We start from the raw sequence: 12,151 nt of genomic DNA, 5'->3' as shown, positions 1-12,151 counted from the left end.
CTTTTTAGCTTCCAACCAGTCAACTTTAGTAACTCCAGCATCATCATTAGAAAAATAAATCTATAGCAATTAGTTAACAATTCTATTATAATGCAGCGTTTGCCTAATACTTGTATTCACCATATTATACACACATTTATTTTCCTTCTTTTAAATAGTTTGCTGAGCACTATGCATGGCAGTAGGCAAGTAGGCCTGTCACTGAATGGGCTGCTGCTGTCAGCGGGGTGTAACAATATTCTCACTGCAGTTCAGATGGGAAATGTCAGTATGTTTTACTAGCTGGTTTACTGTGAACTGCAGAGTGAAATGGAGATACGTGACTGCCACAGATCGTGCATCATGAATAAGCAGAAGGTATGCTTTACTGAATGCAACGAACCGGTCCATCCCTTTGAACTCTTCACCTCAAGGAGGCAGCGAGAGATCAGTAAGGGGTGGCATAGGATGAAACAGGCAGTAGGCCAACACACATATTGATTGCTACTATTGATTGCTCACACAAAATTTTTTATCCAAAGATGCTCAGCCTTGTGCAGTCATCTGCATGCCAAGCACACCAGACTTAACCTCCCACTGTAGAACCATCCTGGGGTCCTCAGCCATGGGGGCTCATGATGATGAGCATCTCTGCTAATGCATGTGCTTTCCTGCTGGCTAAAAAGGAGGAAACTTAAAACTCAGCTGCTCTCTCTTTCCTCCAATAGCCAGACAATGCACTAAAGAAAGAGAGGAAAGAAAGCTTAGCTTGGTATTTTGCTTCTTTCTTGTCCCAAACTGCTCTGGCATGACAAGTTTAAGCATACAGATTCTTCCCTGACCTCTTTCTCTTTCTCTTTCTCTTTCCTCTTTCTAGGTAGAACTGGGTTTTGAGCACTTATTTTTGATGGAAGCAAAGATTTCAAGATTTCTTGTATCTGGACCTCCCAGAAGGGCAGAGGGTACGATAACAGGACTTCTATCACTCTAACTTGTGAGCTTACATTCTTGCTTTGTAGCTGGCTTCTGAACTCTTTCCTACAAGTTATTCTTGTCAGTTTTCTCTTTCAGTCACCTCGTGATCACCATATAAGAAATAATATTTTCTCCTGCACAGCAGAAGTAAACAAGCTAATTAAAAAAAAATTGGAAATGACCTTCAAATACCACTTTTGCACACAAAGCTCACATGTCACCATTACTAGTAGCAGCAGTAGAATGAAAACTTGTGATTAGAGGAAAAAAAATTCAAAAAGGTACTCAAGCATGCTAGCACACAGTATCTCCATAGAAGTCCAATAAAGTTACAGCTAAAACAATTTTGTTTCCACTGCATCCGTTTTATGTTCCACCTTCTTTCAGCAGATTTTTCAGCAACTTCCTTGCAGTTTTAAGAAATACTGAAAATGTACTATTTGGCATTAATGCCTTCTCAAAGTCATTTATAATCTGGATTTGCCAGAAAAGGATTCATTTCCCAGTATGAGCATAGCATAAATGAAGGTAGTAATATATTTTCAATGACTGTAGGCAAAAATCATTCCTAAAACAAACACATGGGGGGGCAATCACAAAAGCTAATTTTAATTAATTTATTTCCTCAAGTTCCCTCTCCAATCTATGAGGGGAAGAAATTCTTTTGAATATTGGTTCAAAATGGCTAAATCAAGTTCCTTCTGTGAATCATATGCAAGAGGAACCTCTCCATCTGTACTGCTTTGAAAAGCAACCAGGAGATATTAGTTTAAAGGTTAATTTTTCCAGGCCAAAGTTATTTGGAGAACGTTCACTGATATATTAGTATTAGTTTGTGAAAAGCATGACACTGTGACCTACTGAGTTATTCCCACTTCATCTTTTTCCTGAGTTCGACATAGAGAGACTGTTGTTTGGTAGAAAATACTTATTTTTCTCAATGTACAGATCTTCATTTTTCTTTATAGAGGAAAGAGGTATTTGATTTACTAATGTCCCTGTAAGGATTTGTATCACACTTCCTTTATGCTTTGCACACTGAATGTGTTTGTCAGTTGCAGGTTTCATCTGTATCATCTGACATCTAACATTATCTTTAATAGCATGATCACAGTACCATAATAATGCATAAAAGAGAGACTTTAATGTGTTACACTCTTCCAAAATAGCTGTTCTGAGATATGGCTTTACAAACACTGGCTAGTTCTAAAGAAGAGCAAATTGTATTATCCTTCAACTATTCGGTATCATATCCTAACAGATAACCTGGGAGGGGGTGATGGAATAGACTGGTGAATCTCAGCTTCTGTTGATCAATGAATCACCAAAATTTTAAACTGGTAGGACATGTTTCCACAAAGTGAGTAGACATCCATTGATAATTGCTGCACATCTTTAGTTACCCGTCCTAAAACTCTTAATAGTAATTTCAAGATTTCATAAGCCTGTAGATTGCACACTGAGAATCTTGCATCACTGCAAAGTACCAAGATGTAAAGCATGGAGTAAAGGGTTAGCAAACAAAAGTTACTGTTACTGTTTCTTTATTTTATAAAATAACATAAATCTCCTTTCCCATTGCTTCATTGACTTTCACCAGAACTAATTTCTGCCCCACAAGAACTTCACCTTTCAAAAATACAAAGGTCATGGTAAGAGGAACACTTCTTCCAGAAAATGTTCTATTGCTGGAAACATGAAACTGGTTTAATCAGCCCGCTATCCTGATTTTCCTGCTCTAGATTTGTATAAACGTGAACAATCTGCAGTAGAGCAAGTTGCTAATTGTGTCTTGGTGGAAAGTTTGCTGTTATGACCACCCTGGATTAACTGATAAGATTTTGCTTATACTGACAACAGGTGTGTTGTTTATATAAACTAGGAAGCAGGACAAAGGAAGCACTGATCTTTGCTTAGACTCTTAGGATCACTTTTATCCTGAGAACAACTCTTTCCAACACTTATTTTGCTTTTAAATACAGAGGTTTGGTACTCATACATGTGCCTGTGTTCTATAAAGGTGAACAGATTAAGTATTGTGGACATAAAAAAGCCTTGATGTTGACACATCCATATACTTCTCTCCGGGGAAAAAAAAAGTCAAAATTACCTAATCAAACTTCATCAAACTTTGCAGATTCCTATATTTCTATGTTATGGCTCCCCAGGGACCAGAGGTTCCGTTTCTGGAAATGCTTAAGAGATGAGTAGACATATGTCAAAGCTGGTATTAATTACTGCTGCGAAAAGGATGCAATGTCCAGGATACATATGGAAGAAACACAATCAACACCTCCTACACATCCGTTTTCCGTGGGCCTCAACATTATGGCATCACTCACATATGAAGAAAAAGAAAAGTAGCTTGTCTATATGGCACTATACATGGAGAAAGACCTCCTGAACAACTGAATCAATCTAATTCCTGATGTTCATAAAATTTCTGAATCCTCCTATTTCTGTCTTAAAATTACAACAGTAAGAAGCAACTGCAAAAAGAAAAAAAAAAAAGAAAAGAAAAAAACATTAACAAGATTTAGCTCTCAGACTTAAATCTTAATAAACTTGCCTAAAGACAAAGGATTTACGCTAGGATAAATGAGAGCAGAATTTAGTCTAATTCTTTTCCTAGTGACAGCTAGATAATTCACAGTGTCTCAAATGTGTTGAAGAATGCCTCAAAGCCTCATGAAAGGTAGAGTGAATCCAGTGCAACTAGCTGAAAGGATAATTACCTTCCAAGAAGCCATTGGTTTGGTTTCTTTCCCAGTTTACAGAAGAGTAAATCACAAGTAACGCTCTGGGAATTAACAAAGTGATAAAGATACAAAAGAATCAAATCCCATGAATTCAGACCTGACAAGAGTTGATGACCAAAGGAGCTCAGAAGCAAAACTCCCCCTGCCCAGGCACACACAGCTTGGTCATGCCAGCAAAGGCACCCAACAGGAATCCCCGTCACTGCAGCCATTCTGTTCATCCTTACAGCAAAAGTGAGGGTTAACGTGCACCAAGGCTATTCGCGGTACAGGAAGCATTTTATGCTTCTGAAGTCACCCAGCTGGATTGTGACAAATTCCAAATACTGTTGGTGTTATGGATTATTTGTATGAGAGAAATGAATAAATACCCAGCTGAGATCAGGCCTGTTGAACTAGGTATAATACATACGTGCTTGCAGAGGTTATGAGATGAATTCTCCACGAGAGGGTTTACAATTTAGATAAATCAGGTTAAGGATGCAGAGGATTTAGGAATTAGGAGGAAATCAAGTGATTTACTCAGGCCAAAGCACACCTTAGGCAAACCTAGAATACAGCAAATCTGTTGTCGCCTTCCCACGCAGAACAGGACTTTGCCTTTAGCCTTTCCAATCAGTCCTGTGATCCCATAAGCCCCCCAGGAGCCTTTTCTTACAAATCTCTGACATCGGCTTACTGTAGTATGGGACCGTACTTCCTAGACAATGCGTACGCCCTGCAGAGGCGGCCTTGTGAATAAGCGGCACATAGTCCTCTGACAACTTTACGTACCCAGTGCCCCACCTGAAGCTACTGCGTTGCCGAAGCTGCTGTATTTCTGAAAAGTAATTATATAAAATTATAATTTTATATATATGATATAGTAATTATATAAAGTAATTATATAAAAACCTTAAAGTCTGCATCAATAAAATTCCTGGTTGGAAAAAGGAGGTCTATATCTGGCTTTTTCAAGACAAGTTCAAAGTCTTATTTCATAAGTATATGCAAACCCTTGAATTTCACACGTCTCTCTGGATCTGTCAAGACTCTGCAGCTGTTTCTAACAACTTGTCTATACATACAGCAGTGTATTCTATTTAAAAAACCTGCATTAAAAAGAACATTAAAGTGAAAAATCAGGATTCAGGAGTTAGGAAATGCAAGGATTAAGGTTGCCCACACAGTTTTTGGTCAGCCCCTTTTTGTGAAACTGCCTTATGTTGTGCCTTTAAGTCACGACATCTCTAGCAGTGGAGTTCAAGGTTGCCTTAGGGTGAATAAGGCATATCTACTTCAGATTTGAATATGGGTTTTATTTACTTCTTACTGCCTAGCTTAGAACACTAAAATTATAAATAAAACTGGGTAAATTCATCTGTTAGGTTGTTCGATTGCCGAGAGGCAAATTTATTTATTGGGTAATTTTATTGCCCAGAGATTATTTACCACAGCTGATGATATACAATATATTCTGCACACACACACAGAGCAGTAACATAAGTAGAGATACTCTTCTATTAGATTTCTTACCCCTGAGTTGACCAAAGCAGCATCGGCACATGGTCCCCTGACAGAGAGATTTTGAAGAGCACAGCGAGGGTGCTCAGCAGCAGGGCTGGAGCAGCAGAGCAGAGCTGCGTCATGACTCCAGGCAAGCGTGTACGTAACTGGCCAGCTGCAAAGGAAAGTCCGAGAGTATGCACAGCTGCACTTTCCGGTTCAGTTGCAGCTATCTGGATTCAGCCAGGCTGCTGGGTGAGGTTGCTCTGTAGCGACAGTGGGAATTTTCAAAACTTGGACTTCCTTAGCTTGAAGTTGGGAGTTGTTCGTACTTTTAATAACTTTCAGTTTTGTGATTTAAGCAGCTCATAAAACTCTCTGCAGTATAAGCACAGACAGGTTCCTCTAACGTTCCAGTACAAGGGAGAGTCGTGAAGTCCAAACTCCTGTCCTACTGTTTTCTAACTCCCTGATAACTGCAGGCTGATAACAGAATTGCTCAACTTCAAAATGGAGTTTATAGAAAACTTTTCTGTGCTGCACAAAATGTATTCTGCAGAACTTCTGTCTTCTTCCCCTGCTACACATTATCATGTCCCTCAGCTTAGCTCTTTCACATGTATCGAGAGCTGGTGTCACACATTTGGGTGTTGGCAGGTTTGAAATCTGCAGTAAATCTATCCATTGCAGATTCCAGCAAGAAGGAAGAGAGTGAGAAAATGGTACATTTGGAGTGTATCCACTGAAACATGGAATTGTTCAGCTATCTTTTGCATGGAGCGATGCTGTCCCAAAAATCAGAAATATCAAAAGTCAGGAGCAAATTATAATCACTTCAGAACCTGACATGACTTCAGTATTTCACAAGTCTCATGAAAGATCAAAATAGTCACAGAGAATTTCTTCATGCTGGGAAGCAAATTTCTCCAGCATACTTTTTGCTCCTGCCAAGCACTGAGCTGTTTCTACATCTTGTGACTACATTAGGCAGCAGCAGTCACTAGGCATGTGTTCAGCACAGGGCACGGATGTCTCTTCACAATCAGAACAAGACATTAGGGATAATACACAAAAAAAAATGGTTAGCTATGTTAAAACAAGTTGTGATAAGGGAAAAATAAGGAAGGACAATGAAAATTGTAAGAGAAGATATAAACAGATGTCAGAAGACAGGCGCTTCTGAATCTGAGCACATGTAGCTTGATTAATGAAATCCATTTGCCTTAATTCACAGCATACTGTTACAGTGCTGTTGTCTAATATAAGGCAATTTGTTCATCACTTCAATCTGAAATCAGATTTCTGAGACAAAAATAGTAATTTTGAGGAAAGCAATAAAACCAATCATCTACATGTTCCTTTTCTTCTCCATGTTACCTGTACATAACACTGAGGTTAACCCTTTAATTGCACTTTTCCCTCTTCTCCTCAGAGAGATTTTATAAATCCTGCATTTCCCTTTCCACAAGCCAGTGTTTGTCCCTCTGTTTAAGGGAGTGTACAGGTAAGACGGCAATTCAGAGCACAAAGACAGGGGTAGAACTGGAACCCTAGAGAGAATTTAGTATGAATTGGAATAGTTCGGTCAACACAAGCAAAATACTTTGTAATTCTAGAAGTGGTTGACTTTTCCATGGTATCTTCCAGAACATGAGAGATCTGATTTCTCATATAACTGTCCATAATAGTCTTGCCAATTTTTTGTGTGCATCTCCTGCCCACAAAGCCAATCGACTGTAAGTCTTTCTGTCTGTTTCTTACAATTAACCTTCATATAAGAAACAAAGACAGATTGAAGGTCAGCATTATATAAATCAATAGTGCACAATGTGGTTGCCCACAGAATACTAAAGGAATCACAGAATTTCCAGCAAAACTTTCAATTTTGCAGAACCTACTAGATTTGCATTGCAGTTGGCAGTCTAGAGAAACAGTGCATTACTACTTCTCCACTTTCCTTTATTCCACTAAGTCCATGCCTTCTCAGATTGTGACTCCTTTCATTCTTTAGCTTGCACAATGCAGAGATCCTTGCTTTGTGAAACAGAGCAAGAAAGCAGCATATCTTACTATTCTTCTAATGTGAACCAATGAAGAGTAGGTTCTAGTGGGTCTCCTCCATTACTAATACAGTTGATAAATATGACCAACACTGCCAGGACTTCCACATCAGAATAAGTCCTGAAAGATCTGATGTGAATGTATGGAAATCAAGACCAACAAATACATAGTGTTGTACAAATACATGTTGTAACCTGGTAGGAACCTCACCACAAGAGCAAATGATTCATTACTAAATATTTGACAATTCCATACTTTTTAATGGGTGACTAGTGCTCAAGTCTGTTATCACAGAGCATTTTGATAGGGCTAAAGCATTTACACCATTTCAAAAATTCCACTGCTGGCATGTGAAACTTCTTTTACAAGACCACACTCAAAGGCTAACACCCTGGATGATTCCTGGCTTCTTGTTTCTGAAATGGTTGACTTAAAGCGGGTTAATGAAAACGAAAGAGAAGCTAATACAAGGGAGAAAATTATAAAATAAGGTATATTGTCCTTTTCTCTTTCCAGCTGGTAAGATCTCAAAAACTGATTATCCCTTGATTTGAGCTGGATCTTTTGGAAGGCATTTGCACACGCCAACCAAATCACACACAAGTGAGATGGAGCACAGCTGGTGGGTATACTCTCCGTATTCTGCCTTATAGAAACAAACTTAAAACTCTTTGAAACAAAATCAGATTGTTTTCTCTTAGATTACTATATTACTTATGAACAAACTTTTAACTGAAAACAAACTGAATTTTCCTTTTTAATATTCCTCCACAAACTACAGTTTGGGAACAACTGAAGTGAAGAAAGCTTTGAAAAAAAGGAATGAGAAGAACCCATTGACTGGGATTTTAATTTGACTCCTTCAGTAAATTTGGCTCACAAATGTATCTGCATATATTTGCTCCTTTTTCTTTTTTTTCTTCACTCCTAAAAATAAAGATTTCTTGCCAAACGATAAGAAAAAAATATACCTACTGCAAAGAGATCACAGTGGTTCTTTTATCTGTGAGCAGGAACCTGAAAACACTTTTGAGTGATGTCTGTCGGTATACATAAAAGCACAGACAGTTTACTGCTGCGTTTTCCTTGAAAACCCATAGGTGATCTTTAGTCCAGGTTTAGAACTGCTTGCATATGAAGATTTTTTTAAAATCCAATGCAAATTCAAAATACTAAAACTCAGGCTACTGTGAATTCATTATGAAACTGCAATGAAGAAAAAAATACCTCCATTACCATGTATCTCCACTTAACTAAAATAATTTTAAGAGAAACTATAATATTGACATACCATGTATTTACATTCTACTCCTACCTATTTCTCTGGATTTATACATGCTTTCTTTTACAATTGTATGCATATCACATATTTCACATATTTCCTATTCTGTCAAAGTTGAAATATGGGACTTATAAAAAATAATGGGGAGAAAAGACCAAGATGACGGAGGCTTAATTTCTTTTGCTTATGAATCCTTTTTTTTTTTAAAAAAAAAAAAGATAAAAATCCTCTCAACTTCAGAATTCTACATTCCTGATGTAAATAATTTTGAATAAAGAAAAGTGTGAATGCCAGATTTGTGTGGGATGAAGGTAAATTTAGGACTGTAAGTCAGGCTAAAAGGGATGACTGTTGTAACAAGGACAATTTACAGTGCAAGATAAGCCAAAAGAACTATCTATAGACAGGTGACAAAAATAAGTGCCATCCATTTTGCATGCAAATGTGATCCTTGAGCGACAGGTTTGGGAGCTAACATGGTACTACAGCAATGTATCAAAGAACCTCTTCCCCCAGCTCAGATAACAGACATATTGAAATTTAGCTCTATAAAAAGATAAATAATAATTAAAAAAATCTAAGATTTGGAATTTTTTTTTTTAATCTCAGTTTCCTATTAAAAAAGTATCTTCCACATGCCAAACATTGGTCACCAACTACTTTGCTACCCTCACATATTTAATTTCTTATTCTGTTTTAGCACTTTTTACAATCATTTTATGATCTAAGAAGAGAGAGTTAAGAGAGTTAATGCTTTGTTCATTGGGACATCTTTTTGGGACAAGAAGGTGGAGGGAGCGATGACTCTGAGTTCTTCCTTTGAGACATAAATAGGGAAATTTACATCCTGGAAAAACCATGGACTTTCCTCTTGGGAGTGGGGAGGCAAAATGCGTGTTCTTCTTTGCCAAATTAATATATTACCGATTTGTGCATGTGGGAAGAAAGCTGGAACTTTTCCCTCTGGAAATGGATTGCCAGTGGTGTTGGAGGTGGGTAGAAGGCAAATTTTGCTTCCTGCTTGAAGATCCCTGCTCACAAAAGAGTCCTGCGAGGTAAGCTGCAGGTGTTAATCGGCCTCGTGTCTCTGCTAGTGCAGGAGAAATACAAGCCATGTGGACTGATCCTCTTTTCCTGGTAGTGAGTGTCTACATCTGGGAAAGAACTGAGGCAAACCCAGCATTTCCCACCAGTGCTTCAGGAGCGTGGGCTCCTCACGGTCTCAACCTCTAAGCTACGATTTAAGAGACTTTATAAGCCTATCACTTTAGCCACTTCTCAAAAGTGAAGAGAGAAGGTTAGAATTTCATCTTACAGTCTATTCTCCTTTGAATAGGCATTGACACTTTGCAATCATTTGTCCTCATTATCCAGGAAAGATCTAGGCTCCAAAGCAGAGGCTATTTTTACCAATAGATTCCAAAACCATTTTGTGAGTAACTCTCTGAAATTCAAGCAAAGATGATCAGCTGTGCTTTTAAAGAATTTACTCAGTTCTAATAGAAACTAGCAGATCTGACCCTTTATCTGAACAGTTTTGTTTTCCTGATATAATGCAATGACTTCTCCTAGAAAAATATCTTTAATCTGACTCTGATCTTTTCAGTCAGCTTTTCCAGCATTCACCACTGCCTGATACAGAGACTTCTTTAATTCTTTATACTTGTCCAGTACCTTTTTAATATAATTTGTAAACTAAATAAACAGGCGAAGCAACACAGTATTAGAGAAAAGTTTTAAATTAATTCCATTTCAAAACGCAAAACAATTATAAATGCTACAGACAAAAAGGGGTAAAAAAAAAGTTTTTAAATTCAGTAACAATATCAACAAAACATTCATGATGGTCAAAGTAGCAATTAAAGAAAACTAACATGAAGGCTTTTATACTAATTCCAATTATGCTAGATTTTTAAAAAAATTGTTACCCTATTTTTGAATTATGTTGGTTTACTTGGCTTTGCCCTAATGAAAGGATTCCATTAGATATCCAAAATATTGAAAATGCTTTTTCCATTTTTCAACAACTCTCTTTCAATACATTGTGTCCTCCAAAACATTCAATTTTTATGCTTTCAAAAGCCATTTTTGGACATTGACTTGAAGGAATACATTAGTTTTAACTTCATACAGTAGTCACTTATTTTGTGTACCACCATGTCCCAGATATTGGTCAAGTATCTGATTCACAATAATTACAACACAAATTTTTAACTCTTTACACAAGAGCTTTCACAGTGTGATTAACTGGCACTGCCATTGTCAGGGACCACCTTCTGGACTTCTGCATAAACCAAAAAAATTGTGTGTGAGAAATTCTCTAGCAGGCCAAAACAAATGTTTGCTTGAGAATACTGAACTGAATATAGAATCTAGAACTCTTCAAGCATAAATCTGTAACACCGCATCAGTTTTGGGCCCCTCAAGTCAAGAAGGGCTTTGATAAACTGGAGCAGGTTCAATAAAGGTCCACCAAGAAGCTCAGGGGCAGAAGCACTTGACATGCAAGGAGAGGCTGAGGCAACTGGGCTTGTTCAGCCTGGAGAAAAGAAGGCTTGGGGAAAACCTGATAGCAGCTTTCCAAAACTTAAAAAGAGATTTTCAAGAAGATGAAGCCAGGCTCTTTACTGGTGTGCATGGTAAGAGGGATGAAAGACAACATACTCTGTTGAAAGGAAAAACTTAGTAAGATGAGGACAGTCTTGAAGGTTTTCAAGACCTGAAGGGTTAAAGCCTTGAGCAATTCAGTCTGACCTTACAGGTGACTGTGCTTTGAGTAGGAGGTGGACTCCTGAGGTCCCTTCAAACCTGAATTATTTTATGATTCTGTACATTCCAAAAATCTCCAACGCTACATGGCACTGAAATTAATGGAGTAGTGGCTTTTCACATTTGTTTGAACTATTGCCTTACCATTTATTTAAATCATCCTTCTGGGGGTGTAATGTACATTATTTAAAAGCTGTTTAAAAAGAAAGGTAACAAATTTATGAAGAGGTAGGTTACTATCTATATGATTCATGTTTTCCTTCTTGCCCTTCAACTCATAATTTTCTTCAAAAATCCTTTTATCACTCTAGAAGAAGCCCAGTCTTAGCAGCCATTCCTATCTTAAGACTCAAATCCTGGAAAGCACGTAAGTCAACCAGAATGCTCATGTGCTTCAGTTCTCTTATTCTACAAGTAGTTCAGTACTGAACTAAAAATCCAGAATCTGAATGTAATGGTAAAATCAATGGAAAGACTTCCACTGATGTTAGAATGCACTGGTCCATCAGGTACTAGTTCTACTGTTCATATTCTGTTGAGGGAGACAATCCTGTTTCCAGCTATTTGCTGCTAAATATATGCTTATTTCTGTTTGTAAATACTACTGCTTTTTCCTAGACAGTTGTGTTTCAGAGCAAAAGGCTTTGTCCTGGGTCAAAACCATGTCTAGAATAGAGTTTTCAAGCAAAACTTCACAGCTTTATATAGAACTTTATTGAAAGTACACCATATCATATTTTTCTCTGTAACTATAATCAAACATAAACATAACTAAATAAGTTTATGGAGACAATTGACTTCTACTTTAAATAACACAAGCTCCTCAAGACATAAAGATGTT

The 12,151-nt window shown here is 37.6% G+C and overlaps 1 protein-coding gene across 1 annotated transcript in view; it reads right to left on the bottom strand.

Annotated features, from left to right (window-relative positions):
• The window catches only part of LOC140655399 (V-type proton ATPase subunit S1-like), a 55,148-nt gene extending 49,799 nt beyond the window's left edge, over window positions 1-5,349 (bottom strand). Inside the window, exon 1 of the mRNA XM_072869936.1 lies at window positions 5,229-5,349. Within this exon, the coding sequence (XP_072726037.1) occupies window positions 5,229-5,341 (113 nt within the window). The 5' untranslated portion in view covers window positions 5,342-5,349. The remainder of the gene's footprint in view (window positions 1-5,228) is intronic.
• Window positions 5,350-12,151: the final 6,802 nt, after the last annotated feature.

Source organism: Ciconia boyciana, chromosome 1 (assembly GCF_034638445.1).
Source record: "Ciconia boyciana chromosome 1, ASM3463844v1, whole genome shotgun sequence".
Taxonomy (NCBI): domain Eukaryota; kingdom Metazoa; phylum Chordata; class Aves; order Ciconiiformes; family Ciconiidae; genus Ciconia; species Ciconia boyciana.
The sequence above is the reverse complement of the archived record's forward strand: the minus strand, read 5'-3'. Positions and strand labels throughout refer to the sequence as shown.